General features: G+C 35.8%; 1 protein-coding gene across 3 annotated transcripts in view; it reads right to left on the bottom strand.

Annotated features, from left to right (window-relative positions):
* The window catches only part of DMXL1 (Dmx like 1), a 78,163-nt gene that overhangs the window by 34,919 nt on the left and 22,222 nt on the right, over positions 1–21,022 (bottom strand). For 2 of the 3 annotated variants that reach the window (XM_088054600.1, XM_014257084.2), the window contains exons 8-22: positions 19,490–19,679; positions 17,860–18,028; positions 13,855–14,067; positions 12,897–13,150; positions 12,122–12,806; positions 11,464–11,585; positions 10,847–10,936; positions 10,441–10,543; positions 8,555–8,671; positions 7,110–7,334; positions 4,817–6,484; positions 4,118–4,228; positions 2,678–2,847; positions 1,418–1,515; positions 584–749 (exon numbers count right to left, since the gene is read on the bottom strand). In XM_088054600.1, coding sequence (XP_087910726.1) covers positions 584–749; positions 1,418–1,515; positions 2,678–2,847; positions 4,118–4,228; positions 4,817–6,484; positions 7,110–7,334; positions 8,555–8,671; positions 10,441–10,543; positions 10,847–10,936; positions 11,464–11,585; positions 12,122–12,806; positions 12,897–13,150; positions 13,855–14,067; positions 17,860–18,028; positions 19,490–19,679 — 4,381 coding nt within the window. The remainder of the gene's footprint in view (positions 1–583; positions 750–1,417; positions 1,516–2,677; positions 2,848–4,117; positions 4,229–4,816; positions 6,485–7,109; positions 7,335–8,554; positions 8,672–10,440; positions 10,544–10,846; positions 10,937–11,463; positions 11,586–12,121; positions 12,807–12,896; positions 13,151–13,854; positions 14,068–17,859; positions 18,029–19,489; positions 19,680–21,022) is intronic. The other variant, XM_014257085.2, reaches the window with a different exon arrangement.

Genomic DNA, 21,022 nt, shown 5'->3' with positions numbered 1-21,022 from the left:
TGGATTCGGTTTGTTTTAGCTACAGAGGTTTACAAAGCAAATCCTTCATTATCATAGAGATTAATTTCCTCACAATTTTGTAATTCAAACAGACACAGGAAATAATTTTGGTTTGTTTTGTTTTTTGTAAAGGGATTCTAGGAGCTAATCCACATCACTGCCAAAACACCAGGTCTCGAAATTCATAATGAAAAATTGTGCTGTCTTCCTATAGGACTGGGTAGACAATCAGAAAGGAAGTTAATCACAGGTAGGCCCCTTAGTATTAGAGCAGAGAAATTACCCATGTCACTTTTCAGTATCAGTAATAGGACAGCTAAAAAGGAATCAGAATGTAAAGACAAAGGTTTTGGATTTTTCACTCATTTGGCATGGGAAAGAAGAGCACAAAGGGAAAGCGTAAGAAGCTTCAGGGGTCATACTAATGTAAAATGCAAACTGCATTCAATATATTTGTACATTTGGGACAATATAACAATTAAAACACTGTAAACAATTAAACAATGTAAACATTATTTATTATACAATTATTTATTATACAATTAATACATTATTTATTAAACAATGTAAACAAATTTATTACCTCCACTGCATCTTTTAAATGTCCTGCCAACAAGAAAAATGCTGCAGAATGTTCAAAACGCTGTTTGCCAAGCAAAGAAAAAGCATTCTTTAATGCTGCTTTACGCCATCTGTCCTCAGTAAAGTTATTTCCAAAAAATTGCGTCATTTTAGTATCTTTTTGGGACCTGCATATTGAACATAATTGATAAAAACATTTTACTTTTTATTACTTGCATTATGGTTCTTAATTCCTCCAGATGTCAGTATAATTTTACACAGATCTTTAGATCAGGAAATGCAGAGGCATTTCCTTCTCACCACACTGGGAATTGAGAAGGCTACATATTTTAAAATAGCAGAAACTTCAGTAAATACAAAACTCAATGGTATTTTCAATAACCTGATCCAAATACATAAAATCTCTTTTTCTTCAGGTGAGCTCTTAAGTGGCAATGCAAGGTTGGCAACACTGAATGCTGTATTATGAAACACCAGTTAGAAAGACTTAAGTCAGTCCCCTGAACTGAAGATAAAACTTTTAACAACAAACACTTATGTAAAGGATAGGCATGACATTTCATACACTACACTGCTAGTCCTCAAAAGAATTAAGCAGTAACTGAAATTACAGGAGATTTGAGACTAAAACTTGCAGCATCTTCAGAAACAGCAACTAAATTCCTTCAGTAAATATAAGGTTAGAAACCACTAATTCAATGTAATGACTAGTTTATAAATAAAACCTCAGCTTTCAATGGAAATATTTGTGCTTCCTTTGGATTACCATCGCATTCAATTTTTTCCCCCAAAATTATACTTAACAGTGTAAAATTCCATGTAAGAGCTTGAATACCTGTATAATCCCCAGATAACAGCCTTCTTCTTCATCGCAAGGTAAAAAATAGCAGCATCAAGTGGATCATTGTTTCGCTGGAAAGCTGCTTTAGCCACCTGAGAAGACAGTTCAAAGGCAGGAAAACAAACACAATTTAAATTCATCTTAAATGAGATTCTGGTTGCTTCTGGCATCCCATACCCCATAGCGCCCTGAAGTTCTCTTTAATATAGGAGCCCTCCTGTCATTATGAGTCTAATGTAAGAACATGAGAAGATAAAACAGCCCATTTTAGCTCATGCTCTTGCAGTTCTAGAAGCTGTTTTTCAGATCAAATGGGAATCCCTATATCTAGAATCAGTTTTTAGTATCATAGCAAAATTAATTTACTAGTTGTTCTGGTAATTAATTAAGGACAGATGGAATCTTGAAAAACAGGATGGGACGAGTGACAAACAGGAGAAAAATTGGTTATAGATTATTTTTGGAGGTTTGAAAGAAAAAAGGGTAAGTGGCAGCAAGAATAGTCCAACTCCCATGTAAGATAATCTTAAACTCAGGCCCAGAATACATGGATTTTTTTTTCAATGCAAGGCAGTAAAGTTTAATAAAGTGATGATTAATTACTGAAGTAAAAGTAGAGACATGCATTTTACCATTTCGTGCTTTGTAGTCAAAGTATATTGTGCATGCCATTTTCTAGCTCAACACACTTGGCTTTTCAAGCGCTTAAAACAAGTGATAATGAGGTGATAATGAGGTTAGGCTTTTTGCCACAACTGTGATGATTAAAATATTTAATATAAAAACCCAACAAAACCCTCAAAAAACCAAAAAAAAAAAACCACCAAGCCAAAACAAAACAATAGAAGGGCTTTTTTATCATGGGAAATAATCAGTCTGCATGACAGATGTACATATAACGTCTAAGTTGTTTCCACATCTGACAAGTTTCTATGAAGAAGCTTGTTTCTCAATTTTGCTATAAAAAACAACTATATGCTCCAACTGTATCTTGAGCATCCACAATAAGCACTGTACAATGTTACCTTTAAGATGGAGAGCAAATAAATTTTAAGAGCAAAAAATATACCCCACAATGGAATTTGGAGTCTAAAGTACTAAAAAACACCTAAATACAGAAGTTCATTTTGATACAGAAAAGTATAGATACAAAAAAATACAGCACGAAACATTCAGGAAAACTTCATTATCTAAAAAATTAAAACTACATAAATAGAAGGTAAACACTGGAGAAGAGCTGAATGCTGTTTCTACCTTCTCTATGCATTTTCGCAGGCTGTGGATGTTTCGAACCCACCATCCTACACCCATAGCTCTGAGCTCTGACCATGTTGGATCTCCCTTCTGCATTGCAGGGAGCATACTCAGGAGTTCTTCCTCTGCTACAGAATGGAATGCCCAGGCAAAGTGACTCGTAGATAAGCCTATACAATAAACATTAAAAAAAAAAAAAAAAAATCAGAAGAAATTCATTATTAATCCAGAACCTGAAGACAAGGGGATGGGAAGTATTTCTGTTTATTTTGAGCTTTTCAGTCCATTGCTGATGAGGCAACAGAAATTTAAGAGTATTTGTTAGGACTGCACATCAAATATTACAGAAAAATCATACAACTGGAAACAATTTTTCATCTGCAAACTCCCTATGTGAGTTTGCAAAGAACAGAGTTTCTCTATGAAGCTCTATATCTCTTACTATATGCATAGTAAGTGGCGCTAAGATTAGCCATGATGCAGTGTATTTTTCAAAATTTTTTGAGATATTTGAAAGATTGAAGAATTTTGACTTGGATTAGAAAATGCACAAGTTTCACATAATCAGAGGAAAAAAACATCTTTGCGAATAAACATACAAAAGAAAACTTGAAATTAAAACATCTCACGAGGAAGACAGCAACTATTAAGCCACAACATAGCTGGCTATGGATAATTGCAACTCTAGTGAGGGCCAGATGGTACCTTGTAGAAAGACACTCCTGCATGTGCCCCAGAAGCACTTCTCACTCTCACCAATTTCTGAGCTCACCAGAAGCAGAAGTATCTCAACTAAAATTACTCCATCAGAAGGCTAACTCTGCAATACTCTTCTGTGCAGCCCTGGCAAATTCCAACCTCTGATTCAGCTAAGGGGTGACAAACCATGTGATTGAAAATTCTATCACCTGTCATGACAGCTAAAGGAGTAATCACTGCCACTCCTTTAGATCTGAATATGACTAATCAAATCCATCTCACTGTCATCTGCAATATCAGGATGGAACTAGTTAAATTATACAAAAAACACTTCCTATATTAAATAGTTGAGTGTATAATTACAGTAAGCATATAGAAAAATTTAAAGTCCCAGTAGTAATTTTTTTCCCAAATATGTACCAAACTCCTACATAAATAGGTACAGTTTTGTGTTACATTATTCCTGCAGAAAGTTACTGGAAAAACATGGTACTAGAAAGCCATTTAATTTGGGTAAACAGGAACACTCCCTCACCAACTAAAAACTTGTTAGAAAAAAAATCAGTTCCAAGACCTTCACCAAAAACCAAGTAAGATATTTTCCGCTCTAGCCTTCATTCATATTGGACAATATTTTCTTAAAAAAACCCAATGAATTAAATCACTGAGGCATGTCAACAGCACACCACTTATAAGTGCAGCTACGTCACTAAAACTCATCTAAGGAAACACATCAGTTACCTTGGTGAAGCAGCTGGGCTCGATGCACAGGAGGAAGTGCAGTTATCAGAAAGGTGTGAAGCCGGATAGCCAATAAAAATTTTAAACCACACTCATCAAGAGTCTCTCCACCTGGAGATAAATATTTTAAGACACATTTTACAGCAATTACTCCAAGTAAGTATCATGGGTCTTATCAGAAGAAATACAATTTTGTGACTACTAACACTTTAATTATGTAAACAATAGCTTAGTTCGTAATTCTTCCCTTCAAGAAAAGTGAAAGAAAAAAATTTCAAATATAAAAACTCTTGAAGTTTATTTGTTGTGCTTAATGCAAGAAACAAAAAGTGTTATATATTAAAAAAACCAAACCAAATTATTTCTCAATTTCTCTACACAGTGCAACAAATATTTGTTATTACTGTCTCTTCAAAAGTGGATTAAAAATAACTAGTACAAATTTATATAATTAATATATATAAATATAATATAAAAAAACAATATAAATAGCATGTGGACTGATGGACTCACAGTACCATTACCAGGTAGCAAAAGAAAATTTTATTTTTATCAAAGCATTAGGTCTTGAAACAATTATTCTTTGAAATGAAGTTGCATCATCATCTTACAAGGCACAAAAATATTCTAAAAGAGTAAAAAGTCCCAGGAAAGGTTGGGAAGCACAGTAGTATATTTATCTTGGAAGAGACAACTTACCCTGACTTCTATCTCTGCTTTCTCCAATGTCAGTACTGGTAGTAGCAATTGTATCTGCCAAGGCCATCAATGACATTTGCTCCATCCTAGTCAGACCTGGCAAGCTTGAATGAAGCAAGTGACGAGAGAGAACTTGAGCATGTTCTGGTCCAAAGTAAGTTGGGCTGTACTGAGAAAGATCAATTACTTTTGGTTTTGAATTGTCTTCATCTGCCTCAAATGTGACAAGGTCATCTGTACTTATAGCAGTATTTTGGAAGAGATTTTCGTAACTGTCATTGGGCAGATCCTTTTTATTTTGACTACTCTGATTATTTGACTTCTCTGAACAGGAATAAGATGAATCATCATCCGCAGCAAGCAGAGCATACAGTGGCAGTGGTGGAACAGAGTCTATTTCAACATAGTCTGTAGTATCTGTTTTGCTGAACATTTTTGGATCTCTTGCAGTACTTCCACTAGCACTGATCGTCAGAGATCTGAGCCTCTTGTCATGATTAGGCTCAGACTCATTTACAGCAACAACTTCTCCAGCAATGCACTTCACCAAATGGGACAGAATGGCTTTTGCTCTGCGTACTTTACCAAGATCCATGAGTTCCAACAGTTGATATGGATGGTACTGAGGTAAAGTTGGAGATAATGTATGAGCTGCTTCAAAAAGACCAGAATCTTCCATTTCCACAGACAGATCAGAGGCAGACCTTTTCCCACTAAGTTTCTGTGCAAGGCTGGTCAGAGATCTGGTCAAGGTTCTCTTTGGTGGATGCAGACCTGAGGCAGCTGACTGGCTTTGTTTCATTAAGCTAGTTATGCATGGCATACTTCCACTGTAGGAATCTGTACTAACTAGTTCCTGCTTAGGAGATTGCCACTGGGAATAAACATGCATTTCACAATCCATTCCAACTACCAGAATGCCATCACGTACCCAAGACAAGGATACAGGAAAAGGAGGTGACCCCTCCACAGATGAAACCAAGTCAACACAACGCAGCAAAACAAACCCAGAAAGGGTTGCAGCCTTAGGACTGCCACTGTGGGAGATTGCTACAATCTCGTTACCATTTTGCTCTTGCCTCTTCCCAGACAGCTGACCAAACATATAAAGTTTTGATCCAATTCCCACTGTCAGAATATGTGAGCCATCTTCCCTAGACATCCAATCTAAGTGTACCAAGTGCTTGGTGTTGAGAAGAGAAGTATCTTGCTGGCTATCTGCCACTAAATCGCTATCAACACTAGAGTCCAACATGGTGCCTACCTCATCTAAATTAAGTGTCTGTTCTAAAATCCAAGAAGAACCCCCTGTAGATTCACATTCAAAAATACTAACATGCATCACAAAATCTTGAGAAAGATGGCTATTTCTAGATGCTGCCTGCTTGTACGCTACTGCTAATCTGTTTGTGTGTGCACAGCTGACATCAGCTGGCCTCCCTGGAACATGAATAGCACTGCTACTAGGAAGTCCATCCTCAATCAGTAATGGCCATTCTTCCCATATATATTTAACATCACTCTCTGTGCCATATTGTGGCATGGAGGTAGCTGATGATTCAGTGACAACCCTGCATCTCCAGAATCGAACTTTTCCATCAGAGCAGGAAGTAGCCAGCAGATAAGGTGCACGACAAACAGGATATATGGAAGAAGAACTGAGATGTCCTAAAATGAAATAAAATACACTTTTACAGGAGGAAATACTAAAAAAGCAAAAATTTTATTCAGCCACTGTTCTATTACTCCAAATTAAAAAAAGTACTACTGCTTCCTCACAAAGAAGTCATTTACAGGGCCTCACAAAGGAGACAAAATGTCAAAAATACATTTGGTTGCATTCTGTGCTCTAGAGAGGAGTCAAATTATACTATTTAAACAGGAATATTAATATATATTCTATTCTGTCAAACAAACATTTCTCTACTGAAAAATCTAAAACTGTGTTTTAGAAAGACTACTGATGAAAACCTTCACATTTAAGAACAGATCCTACAAAAAATTTCATTAATGAATGCAAAACAAAATTTGTGTTTCTAGTACTCTATTTTTTGCAAGAATCTGAAATATAGTAAAAATTATACCTTAAGTAGGAGCTTTATTCTAGTGTTAGTTCCAGGATTGAGATATTAAGTCAGGGGAAGCACATTTCAGCAAACCTTTTGGATTCACCTATACATACTCAACTCTAACAACAAATCCAAAACTTACTATTATTTCATTTCTATTTTAAAACCAAAGTCAGAAAGTCAAGAGATTCCCTACTTTAGTCCTTTAAAAAAAGATGACAAACCTGCTGATGGCTTTACACTAATAATTTCTACTCCTTCTGGCATACTCAACTCTTGACTATAAACCATTTTGGAAGACAGAGTAAGCCAGCTTGTGCTCTGAAGGTTTGCTCTACAGGCCCGGTACTTCTGAGTGAAAGGTGATTGGATCTTCTCTGGATCTGGTGAAGAATATGATTCTTCTGTTTGTGTTGCTTCTTCAGGAGCATTTGAACCTATCTTTTCATCTAAAAAAAAAAGTTTGTATTGTTAATTTTAAAAGATAAGTGATTTCTTTTAATGTCAGAAGTAATTTTACTCACTTTAATAGCTCCAGAAGAGACAGACAAACCTGACTTAAAATTTTACATTCATTTTAATGAAATGCATTCTTGTAATCAGATTTAAAGAGAAATGCTAGGACATCTCACATTAAATACTTCTGAGATTCTAGAGCCGTTGAGATCAAAGCATGACCTAAAAGGCCAAGACTGCAGTCAGAGACAAGTATGTGGCTATCCACTGAAAATGAGGTTTCAGTAAGCATAGAATACCTGCCGCTAGGGAGGATTAAATTAAGACCTTCATGTCTTTGCTTACAAATTGGTAAAAGTTATTTTTCAGAAAAGTTTTAATAACTGCTTTAATTTATTCCTTAAAACACAGGCTCTCAGATAACGTGAACCAAATGTTTCCCTCTTTTAATAAAACTTAATAGCTGAAGTATGAAACTGATGGAAATGGAACATGAAAATTTCCAAGTGATTTGCTGAAAAGCCTTGTCAGTAATTTCATCCTCACATAAGTACATGAGAAAATTTAGATCTTTATTATTCTCACTAACTTACAAACTAATTGCAATAACACTTTTTCTCTCATCTGAAATCAACAGTAAGAAATGATAATTTAGTTTAAATGACAGAAACATGCATTATAACAGATTTGTCTGATAAGTGGTATCAGATTTGTGTTTCTTAAAATCTTTCAATGTCAACAGAAAACTACCAAAGCTTATCTTACCTTTCTTTAAAACTTTATAGTTTTAGAGGCAGTTTGGTAGTTTGAAAGAGAACCAGCAGGTTTCAGACCATCAAAACTGTTTAGAACTGTAATGGCGTCACTGATGGTTAGGTGCTTCGGACTACAGTCCTATTCAAAACGTGTGCATAAACTCAAAAATTGCAGAACAAAAACTTCCAAAAAGCAAAACATCTTAACTGTTCAACTGTATTAAAGCCAGTTAAGCATATCTGGCCTCAGAATGCACAAAAAATACCAAACTCCAGGCTCAACTGAAGAGTTTCAGAATCAGAAGATTAGGTATTCAATAAAGAATGGTTGTGATAAAATCTTGTAATTAAATACAGAATTTTTTCAAAAAGATTAAACATTTTAGATTACACTGAACAGCAGATATTCACTAGACATCAGCTTTTTTTAAAAGAAAACTACAAGAAAGAGGGCTTACCTATTGAGACAGGAATTGCCTTCAAATGTAAATGCCACATATGTAGTAATGAATGGTTTTGTGTATACTCTATCACTATTAAGTAGAATTTTTCAGAGAATCCATTCTGCTGGTTTCCTGGTGAAATTGAGAACAGGAAGATCTTAAGGGTTATTCACCAGAAAGCAGAACTAAATTTTAATGGCTAGCAAATAATCACATTAAGCTAACATGGCCTACTACTGGAATACAATGGTCTGACTATATTTAAGTGTTACATTAGCTTTCTAAGTTTTCTACCACAACCAACAAACACTTCAATTACAGGTACACTCATATTAAGAACTGCCAATGTTTTCTTGCAGACATGACAATATAGTTGCCTGGCTTTGCTATGTTTAAAGTCAGATCCCAGAATATACTATCAGTACAGTGCAGTCTAGAATACAAGAGATACTATGCTTCTTCCTAGGAATTTACTTGCTCTAGTTTTATGCAAAAACAAGACAATGTACTATCAATACAATAGTTGTACTATCAATAGGTGCCCATTTCTGGAGGGTTCACCCAGGTATTCCCTTCCCTTCGTATTGAAGTCAACTCATTAGGACCAAGAAGGAATAGTTAATTTAGGGACTCTTTTTCCTCCATGATTCCTCTGATCCTTTAGGTGTATGTATACATAAAACATTATCAAGAATAAGCTGTATTGCCCTGTGCTTTTCATATTGCAGTGCTTATGGTACCACAGAAAAATGTAAAGTGAATTTTTGATCTTTTTAAAAACATGAGATAACTACTTTCATGCATTATTAAAGAGGAAGGAAGAAAGTACTAGAAAATAATTTCAAATTAGAACACATGCAAATGATACAGTTCTAATTTAACAGTTTTTCAAAGGGTTCATTTAGCCCAATGCCTTACATGGATGGCATGCAGCCATCTATTACAGGCTTTCAGAACACATACACATGTATACAGTTACCTAAGATCAAATATTTCCATATTTCTTCTAAAATTATTTCTGTGTATCATACTCAAGATGTAAACATTCAATTATGCTGTAGAGTAACACTTTTTGTGTTGTCTGTTTTCTTTCTTATTTTCAACATCTCAATTGCATTTTTTAAATTCCTCTGAGGGCAGAGATTATCTCCACAACACCAAATCTCTTCCACAAGTAGAAACAGACAGTTCCCAAATAATCACTATGTATATCCAGGTCATTTAATATTTCCCTAGGTTCCTCTGACAGTTTTTCACAACTCTGCTTCCTTTCATTCAGCAGTCCATCTAGTACTGCAGATAACCTGGTATCATAAACTTTACTCTGACCCCTTTTCCCCCGCACATTATTTCACTGGAATAGAACAATGTGGTGCCTATATAACGGAATAACTGAGGGACTCCACCAAGGAAAACGGATCATTTTTTCCAGACCAATTCAGATCTGCCCAAGGACCTAAAAATCCATACACTACTTCACAGTACTATAGTGAGAAGGAATTGTTTGGCTTGCTGTTTGTTGTACCATGCAAGGCCTGAGGAGCAATTGTTAGCTGATGTAAAAGAAAAGCATCCACCATGAAAGGATACAATAAGTTTTGTGTATTCCCTACAAGTACAGGCTTCCAATTTAAAACTCTTTCACCATTCATGTAAGGGGCTGCCTAACACAGGACACAACGGGTATCTCGTGATTTAAACTACTCAATCTGAAATTTGGTTGTACACATCTCAAAGGAAGTAAAACACCTATGATTTTCATTAGACTAGATGTTCTTCTTAAGATCTCAAATTAAGGTATTTGATATGAAAATGATAAAGCCATTTAACAAGTTCTTCTTCTCCTATGTAATGAAAAATAAAACACTGTATTCAATGTTCTATGAAAAAATATTCTTTACCGGAGTCTAATAAACTGTTCTTCTTTGAAGGCATTTCCTTCTCCTGGTTATTTAAAATAAAGTCTTCTTGAAAAACATGGAATAACTGTGTTTTCCGGCCATGCTAAGGAAGTAAAAATACACAACAACTGAACATCCTGGCATATACTTTTCAAGATTGCTCTCTAACACGGGAGCTTATTTCTTGCTAAATTACACATCAACAGAAGACTCCTTATGAAAACACACCTTCATTACTCACATTCTTTTCATTTACAGGTACTGTTAAAAACAAGTACAAGAACATGTCAATATCAGTCTAAGGACTCCAAATTTACCTATTGGACAGCTACAGGTATTGCCTTTATTATTAACACATTTTAAAAAGCTATTTATGGCACAAAATGAGTATAGCAAAAGATCTTACAAGCTCTGTGATGGCATCCAGTTCAATGATACATCCTGGGCGAGCCGTAGATTGCTGACTTATGATGTTAAAAACTTCACCAACATATTTCTGTTTGAGAAGAATCAGGGGGATGATTTTGTTAACTCCTGTGCATTTCTGTGGCACAACCTGCTAGATAGGTGCAACACCACTATGCAGATGTTAACTAAAGCATTAAATATACACTGGTTGTGATTCAGTGAAAACACAGGTAACATTCCCTGTTTAATGAAGAGCATTTGGTTTTGATGGCTGAGAGGTGACAAGAGTATCTGGAAAGCTCCAAATACAGTAATTTATTGTCCTTTCCCCAAAAGCTGCACTGTTGTCTCAACGCTTCCTTAGGATGGCAGTGCACCCACACAGTTATTATTCCTTGTGGTGCAAGCACTTCACAGATATTTCCCAATCAAACCTTGGCCTGCCTCAATATGCACAGTTTGAGATTAAATGAAATACAGTATGGCTAAAAAAAGCTTTACCTAATCTGTTTTTACAAGCAGAATAATCTGTAAAATCCTTAGTTACTAAGTGTGAGCCTAATGCAACTGAACAAAGTTGTAACATACAAAAACTTGAGATGGCTTTTCACTTACAGAAATTTCTGGATTGGAGAGCTCACAAAGAAGTTTCTTAGCATCTATTACAGCTTGATATAATCTCAAATGTTGTCCGTCACTAGCCACAAAGCAGGCACTTGGAGAATTACAGTATGCACCTGAAAAGCAGGAAGGTAGAAAGTGCTCAAATATTCAAACACCATATGGATTCCTTTTTAGTTTTTTGACAACAGGTATTTTCAAAGTTATGATGAAAAACAATACAGCAAAAAGAAAATCTCCTGTTAACTTCTATTCACAGAGAATAGCAAGAACTACAAAGTTGAAAGCTGTGTTTAGCAACCAAATCAAAGTATATGAATGGAAATAAGAATTCCATTTGCAAACCAGAGCTAAATCTCCCTCAGCTTTTAAATCTTCAGCATGCTATGATGTATGCACTAGTATCTAAAAATTTCCCTGCATAAGCTCCTAAAATATCAAATACAAAAAATAAAACAGTAGATCAGAAACCTTTTACACAGGAATAAAGAATTCCCAAGTACCAGCAGCTTGAAGATTTGTGAAATAAAGGACCCATGCTTAACATTTTTTCCAGTATATTCAAATATATCTGTATTATCTATTTAAGAGCATTATTAGGTTATATTAATTTTATTCTAGAACATTTCACTAACCAGAAAATGAAACTCACCAAGGCAATAGCTGGGTATAAGTGTGGGCAGCCATGCAACATTAGAAAAAGCTGAAACATGTAGAGAATTGATCCGAGCAAGTTCAGAAACTCCACCAGAAAAGGACAAAGGCCCAACAGGATCTACTCTCCAGAGAATAAGTTCACTGTAAACAGCATTGGGATCCTGGGATGTCACATTTGCATTGCCTCTACTCTGAGGTCTTACTGGTGACTCCTGAGACTTAAAAGAATCATTTGCCTGTATTGCTTTCTCAACATCTGGTGAAATTAGAGCATTGTGATGTGAGGTTGTAAGCAGCAGTGGCAACACTGAGTGGCAAGCCAAGTCGTTAAGATGAAAACGGTGACCACAATATCGGGATTTGTGTGAAATACTGAGTACAGTTGAAAAAGCAGATTCTTCAGCAAAACTCACTAGCCATTGGTTTAGTGATCCATCTGCATGTTTGGAAATCATCATAACATTAGGTGTGAAGATACTTAGTTTTAAGCTGTTGGTTGATTTACTGTGTCCAGAAGAGATAAGCATAGATGAAGATCGTGTAAGGCCAGGAGGCTTTTGTTTGCCTTGTTGAATAGCTAAGTCAACATTTTTGGTACAAGCATACATCACTATACTTCTGCAAAGAGAGTTTGCATCACCCGTTGGAAATGCAACAGGAATTCTTGAGACAAATGACACCTGCAATTTTAAGAAAGAAAGAGTAAGTACTAGAGTTTCCATCATTCTTCTCACTGAACACCAACGTAAAAAGGAGGGGGAATAAAGTACCTGCACCTGGCGAAACATGCCAGGCTGGTATTCATCTAGCCAGTCCACATGCCACACCAGCAGGGAGCCATCCATAGGATGTATACTGAAGAGCATGTCAGCATTTTTACTCCATTCAGAAAGTAGAACTTCAATTTCATGATCAAAAATAGCAGAGGATAAAGGAACAAGGCTTGAATATGGAGCAGCTTTCTCCTCACTCAGTTCCTTCTTCTCTTGGTTTCCTTTTTGTTCATCTCCATTTACATCAGCTTCTAGAATACACAGATATACATAAATATATATATTCAGAACTAGAAGTATAACAAGCAGGGTTATTCAGGCATTGGAGCTAATTTCAGGCCTTTTATAAGCTACTCATATGAGAACTAATTTAAAACAATGAAGATGATAACCATAAACCCTCTAATGGAGCTCAGTGTCCAACAAACCAAAATAGTTTATGTTGCACCTTAATTTGAAACATTTTTCTCTTCCCTATTTTATACAAATTTTTGCATGCATAGCCAGAACAAAGGAAATAATCTCTACAGTGTATATATTAAAATTAATTGACTGTATTATATTATAGAATAAAGCTACTTAAATTAGCTGTACATTAATGTCTAAAAAAAGAAAGCTAATTCTAAAGTTGCTACTGCTTCCTTAATATTAAAGTAACATTTTCATGCAAAGGCCTTCACACAAGCCTAATTAAATAGTACTGTTTTCAGCATATATAACTCAAAATTTCTGGAATAGCTATAAAAAGAGAAATCAGAACTTCTAGATACATTTTTAAAGTCACTAAGATACTTTCAGTGTAAGGGAAGAAAATGCGTTGAAATGCCACTGTATTCTGTCTGTATCCTTACATGTCAAGCTGCCAATCTCTTACTTCGCCCCAGGGGAACATTACAAATTACTTTATAAACCAAAAACCATTTCTCCATATGACATATGTCTATATGACTTTTACCTTCTTCTGATCTGCCATCCATTTGATTAGAATCCTCAGTATTAGTCTCAGGAGAATGATGTTCAAAACTCCTTTTAAGTTGTTGCAAAAACACTTCCATAGACAAGGTAAAATGAAGTTCTTTGTTGTTTAGCCAGTGTACAACAAAAGGCCCACTTTTTTCTTCATTTTCACCAAGACTTAGAGATGTGATAGAAGGCAGTAGAGGAATATCTACCAGAAAAAGATACTGATTGACATTTTTGAGAAGTAAGTTTGGTCAAAAAATAATTTTAGAGAAGTGGTTTTTAAGCAGAAATCCCACAATGAAAAAAATAAATCTAAGTGTATTGCCACTTGTCATTCCTTGCACCAACATTATCTGCTTTGAGACTTGCTCCACACAGAGGTTCTTTGGTACGCTTATATTAGTGTTAGGATAAGAGTAGAGTCCTGCAATGTTGTATCTCCTTGATGTAACACTGTGCATACAGGTTAATTTACCTTTTTTTTTTTTCCTACTACTTTCAGTATGAAACAAACAATTTAAGCATAATTTCCCAACATTTAGTCCACAATGGATGCTGCAGTAGATATACAATGTAACCAAAGACCATGGGCTCACACTAGAAAAAACTGTGCACAGATCAGACAATGCCCTCTGTAACACCATCACAAAAACCCCAGGAGTACTGGTTTCGATATATTATGTTAATTCACATTGCTGTTTGGTGGTATTTGGTGTCCCACGTTGGTGTGAAAAATAAAGCAGTAATCACAAAGCGTGTGACAGAAGCAAGGATCAAATTTATGTGGAGTAACAATCTAAATCAATCAAGGCTAAAAAGCAGATAGGCGATTTACTACAGTTTCCTCAAATGTGTGATACAGCAACATGTTAAAATCTCAAACTGCATGTAATTCCCACCTACAAGTCTCTATGTACAGTCTCATCTCCTCCTGCTCCCTATTTATGCAGCATTACTTAAATTCCACATCCTAGGAGACAGAATACTTTAATTAAAACAACAGATTTTGACTGAAAAATCAGCAATAGCCAAAGAAAATTGTAACTGCGAGCACAGAGATAAAAGAAAGGAGCACAACGACAATTAGCAATTTTGTTGTGGGGAGAGGATACAGCAGGGGAAGGGGACAAAAGTAGCACAGCTCATTTAAGAAATACAGTCTATCTTCCCACAGGGGCCAATGCCAGTCTCAAAAGTATCATTATACATTTGTTAAGTAACAGAACCTGAAGAAAAAAATTCTGTTGATGCCCTTTGAAAGATGAAGCTACAGAAAACGTGAATAAGGTGAACCAGAAAGATTACTTTTCAGATGAGATTATAAATCTATGTGCTTTTTGAGTATTCATCAAAGTCACTAAAGAAATCACTTATTCTCAAATTTCCATCTAAAACTATCAGCTCCTAAATGATGTTCCACTCTGGACATTATTCTTAGTGAATTTCTATTTGCTTCATAAGTCACAGTCACTCTTTCCAGAGAACTTCTGAAGTCTTTGAATTCAGTAACTTTTTCTGAAATTGCCTAGAGACAATTTTGTCCTAGCAACCACTGCTTGCTCCTTTCACTGAATTCCATCCAGGTTGAACACCAGAAAAAGTAAAATTGCAGTATAAAAGTAGGTCTCAAGGATTTTTGTTTCATAATACATTTATTCTTATATAAATATATATAACAACAGTCTCCAAAATACAAAGTGAATGAGAAATAAAGCAGCTCTGGCTTTAGTTTTTATCAAATACTTTAAAATGCTGTAGTAACAGCAAATTTTTAAGTATGTGATCACAAACCAATTTGCTTTAAATCAAATGAAAGTAAATACAATCAGGTTTTTGGACTGAATTTAATTTCAAAAGGGCAAACGAAAAAGCCTACTGAAAAAATTTGATTAGACTGAGGTAGTTAAAGACTTGACTGTAAGGCAGAACATATTTCTTCAAATTAAGATTTAAAATGTGGAAGTAACTTCAGAAGTTCTACAATGAAGAACAACCTATTATCCTTCAATCTACTGAGTCAAAAGCAATCAAAAGACATAATTAAAACAGAGAGTGATTAATATAGGTAACATAAAAATAATACAAGATTAGAAAAGACAAGTTTTAAGTACCTTTCTAATATTTTTCAAAATTATTTTTATTCTCATTCTGTGAGTTTGCTGCTTGGCATATTAATACTGCAGAGTCTATCAAAAGCAAAATTAAAGTTTGCATAGTTGTGCTGATTTTGGCTGGGCTAGAGTTAACTTTCTTCACAGTGTCTGGTACTGGGCTGTGTTTTAGATTTGTGCTAATCAGAGGGTTGATAATACAGAGATGTTTTCATTGCTCCTGGACAGGACTTATACAGAGCCAAGACCTCTTCTGGTTTTTGTCCTGCTGCACAGGCGAGGAACTTGGGGCTGCACTGGACGCTGGGAGAAGACACAGCCAGGACAGGTGACTGAAAGTGACCAAAGGGATACTCCAGACCATATGACATCTTGGTCAGTGCTTAAAGTGGGAGCAGGAAGGAAGATGGGAAAAGTTTGAAATGATGGTGCTTATTATCACAAGTGACCACTAAGGCTCTGCTTTCCTGGAGATTGCTGAAGATCCCTCCCTGTCCACAGGAAGCACTGAAGTCATTCCTTGTGTCTCTTTGGTTATGTGCACAGCTTTTGTTTTCCCTATTAAATCAGTTTCCTCTCAACCCAGGAGTTTTCTAGTTTTTATCCTTCTGAATCTCTCCCCAGTCCCGCAGGAAGTGAGCAAACGACTGCCTGGGGCTTGGCTGATGGCTGGGTTAAACCATGACATTAATTATTCTGTATGAAAAATAAGAAATGCTTTAAAAGTGAAAAAAAAACATGGTCAAAGGTTATGTGCTACCTACACAGAAAGATTATATAGCTCACTTTGCAATCTGAAGAGGAAAAGAGGAGATATACAAATCTCCAAGAAGCTTTCAAGAAACTTTCCTGTGTGACATTGGGTAGCAAGCAATGACTGGAGACTTTTCCTATAGAAATACAATAGCACTGATGGTACAGCACAAAACTGCAGGAAGTTTCCTTCTGGTAGGCTAGATGTGATTCTAGTCCTGTCTGTTAAAATATGAACCAATCAAGCACTATTCAAAGTGCTGAAGAATAATCAAGGAGAAAGTGTTTAGAGCTTTGCTTAGCACAGCAGCATTAATGCAAACCACTTGTTCTTTCCAGTCATACCAGACTGTACAGCTAGAAACATGAACTAATCATAAATGCTCTTAGATAAAAATTGGCCTTTCAAACAAGGTTCAGTAGGAACAGAAAAACAATACCATAAAGAAGAGCTTAACTAGTTTAACAAGAGTTACATAGTACGTTTGTTCATTATGTCTAGACACAGAAAAGCACATCAGAACCTTCACGAAAGGCCATTCCATATTGCATTTCTATTCAGTTTTTCAATGAGCATGCTTCATTTTCAGCATACACAAAGATAATGAACACAGAAGTATCATCAGCTACAGGATCAATATATTGCTCCAGTGCAAGGCAGTATCAAAGTTTATGGAATGCAGGGTGAAGGCATGTTTTGTTTGGTTCAGAGAGAGAAGTACAGGAATGCGTGTTTGTTTCAATACTTAAGTGTCAGGTGCTCGCTTTAAGAAGCTTATACACTTTTTATTTTATCAGCATGTTCCCAGTATCATACCCAATCCACAGAAAATTTTTACTCCAGTTAAAAATACTTAGCTTTCTGCATTTTCCACGCTATCAATCTCACTTAAAAGATGAGTAAAATGAAAGACAGGATTACTACAGTGGAAATATTCAAATATTTTCAAATATTCAGAAATCAAATAATTTCATTACTGCAGAAAGTGCTTTCATGCAAAAATGAAACCAACATACTAGCAATTTTGCTTGATCTTATAAATACCATACAAATACATTTGCTAAGTTTCCAGAGAGAACACATACCTAACAGCAACTGGAGTTCACTTCGTAACAAGGTTTACATTTCTTACCTGTGGCTGGATTGATACTGGCAGCAATATGGAAGTGGCAAAGCGCATTTGCATGAGGAGGAATGTTCCTGTGAACTTCATGAGGATCTTGCTGATGCAGAGCATATCCAGTATGTGCTACAACAGCACCCGACCTCCTCCTTCCTCGTCGGAAGTGCCTCAGGTTTAACTGCAAGAAGAATAAAGTATCATTTTAAATACTTTCAAAAAGAAAAAGCAGATTTAATCAGTAAGTGGTCTTCTAGGCACTAAAGAATGATATTTTTCAGCTTAAAAGCTAATTTAAAGAATCAGTGGAGTTTCTTGCAAAATTATTTATGTTGAGTCTGCAGTAGAGAGAAACCAGCACCTTTGGATTTATTTATGAAGGCCCATAAAATACCTTCACGTAGTAACTACTTTGTACTTCAATGCACAATGTTCATACAGTTTTTATACTTACAAAGAGAAGTTTCATAAATACACACCATGCTTATTCCAGATTCTGAACAAAGCAGCAATACTGAGTAATCTCATTTCAGACAGAAAAACTGGATCTGTACTTGGATCTAATTAGATCAGCACTTCAATGCTCCTGAAAAGGCTCCCGTGAGTTTTAAGGTCTTCCTCTTTTATACAAACACTTGTTTCCATGGGAAAGAATAATATTCAGTTTTTAAGACTTCCACAGTTCAAGTCTTTTGTACTATAGACATCTATATAGGCACCCAAAGGCACACAGAGGTACACAATTTGTGTTATAGATGGTGTTACACTCTTGGCATTCCTTTCCATTTGCTGTGCTTTTCATCTTTACACAGCATGCTCATGTCAAACAGTCTTTTCTCAATTCTCACATAATTGCTGTTTCTGATTTCTAATGTTGCCTCTTATTTTCCACAGGAACACAGAATTTTCTCCAGCTTCCTTTTTTCTCCTCTCTTTGACTATTTCCTTTGCTCTGTTGAGCCTTTCAGCCTGCCATATTTTTCAGATATGCTATACTATTTTTCAGGTACAGCATGTACTATGAGCATGCTAAATACATCACTCCATTGAGATAAAAGCACAATGCCCACATATGCTCTACACATCTTTGAAGCAGACCACTAATGGTACACTTTCTTCCTCATTCCCACTGGTTAGAAAACACTGTCTGGTAATGCTTACGAGCAGTCTGCTCTGAGGACTACAGCAGAAAGGCTATTTTTCTTCCCTTCATATTGCTGTTTTTCCAGTTGCAGAAGTCAGAGAACATCCCACAACTTCAGAAGCAACCAGTGAGCCCCTACCATATGTTCTAAGGCACCATAAGCCCTGGGTTTCACATAACCTATATATAATGTGTGCTCCATACTGTTCCTAACCCTTTGAACTAAATACTGCAAAGCATTCTTCTTCAGTCACCAGATAAAAATAGGCAGTTGTGACTTCAGAACAGTGTGTCTTCAATGTGAGAAGCTCAGCAGAAGAGCCGTCAGCCTGCCCAAGGAAGATTTCAAGGAAATTCACCCTCTCATAACATTTTATGCACATCTCTAGTATAAAGGATTTCAGCTTGTGATACATGTCTAAGGTACAAATTACAAACTTGTCTAAAATCACAAGTTGGTATGTGTGTTTATTCTCACTGTTCAATTTCAATTCTTACCTCTAATGCACTCTGCACTTTTTCTTTACTTGAAATATTTCTCTTGAAGTTATTTGTGAAGTTTGCTGCTTCACTCCAATTGCTGTATCCTCCCCCGTACAGCAGACTGTCATTGGGTAACAAAGTCTCTGCCCAGAGACGACAAACATTATCCTTACAGCAAGTCAGGAGTACATTGCAGACAGCACCACTAATGAAAGAAAATTTAAGGAGTGAAGAAGCTGATAACTATTACACAGCATCAAAATAAGCTGACATTTCAGAACAGTTTTCCACTACCAGTTTTTGGAATTGCACCAACTTACAGATACCAGCACAAGAACACTCATCAACACACTGTTAGGAAAATAAATGATGTAGGAAAGGCCTTGCCTTCTGTTCAAGTATCTGACTATAAATTACCTCAAACATCATCGCACAACAGCAAATTGTGGACTTCAATTTAAAGAAAAATTCATACCTACAATAGCAAAATGTGTATTTTCATCTTTTAAAGTCAAACACATAAAAAGATAATAATATTCTGGATACCTGATCTTACTTTCAGATCTTACTGGTATCTACCACTTATAAAATCACATATCCAGAAGAGGCAAACTCGGGTAATACCAGGGATACAACAGACAAGTCAAATCTACGAGTTTTTCTTAATTATTATTTCTTCAAGTGTAACTTGTGTTAAATATATAGCCAAAAAATCCAATTACCCTAAACTAGGTCCTGGTAAAAATTACATAGATCGTCAGGTTTCCAGGTCATGTAAGTTCACAGTTTATTGTGAATTTTTGAGCCTCTAACTAAGGCTTGAAAGCTATGACCAAACTGTCCAGCAGCAAACTCCCTTAGGAATCATGGAGCAGGTAGATTTTCAAAAGTGATCTACATAGTAAGAACTATACTAATGGATTTATGAAGAGTTTTAAAGGCTGGTATAAAGAGCAACACAAAGTTGCTCAATACAAAGGTATGAGAATTTGTTTACTATTTGGAATAACATGGCAAAAAGATAGTTGCAGGCCACAAAACTGCTAACACCACTTCAATATTGAAAATACTGGTGAAAACTAGAGACAGGTCATTTTGGAATCATCTGAACACAACCCTAACACCTCAAACTTCAGTTTTGTATCAGTTACAAATGATGGAATTCAATTTCCAGATACTACTTCTGACAGAGGTCTAGCTTTGTTCTAGGTAGAGAAACAAATAAAAAGACATGAAAATATTTGAATGTTTGGGAAAGAGGGCTTCAAGTCACAGGACTTTTGCTCTGATTCCATCAGGGTACAAGAAGTCAGGATTAAATGCATGAGTGGCCACTTAATGCAATAAAAAAAATGCAAAGAGACGACTTTTCAAGAGCTGATTTTGTATTTAGTTCAATGCCTATGTCAGTCTGTGAGACTCCTATCTTTTCAGTTCTTGCCCAGGTAACGGGATACTTACCATCCTCTCTAGAGCAGAAACACTATAAAAGGTGAGTACACTCAATAACTGAAGTAAACCATACAGTTATATGACTTGATTGTAGAG

This window comes from Pseudopodoces humilis, chromosome 4 (assembly GCF_049639895.1).
Source record: "Pseudopodoces humilis isolate 2021_Gansu_Grassland_sample_001 chromosome 4, ASM4963989v1, whole genome shotgun sequence".
In the NCBI taxonomy this organism is placed as follows: domain Eukaryota; kingdom Metazoa; phylum Chordata; class Aves; order Passeriformes; family Paridae; genus Pseudopodoces; species Pseudopodoces humilis.
The sequence above is the reverse complement of the archived record's forward strand: the minus strand, read 5'-3'. Positions and strand labels throughout refer to the sequence as shown.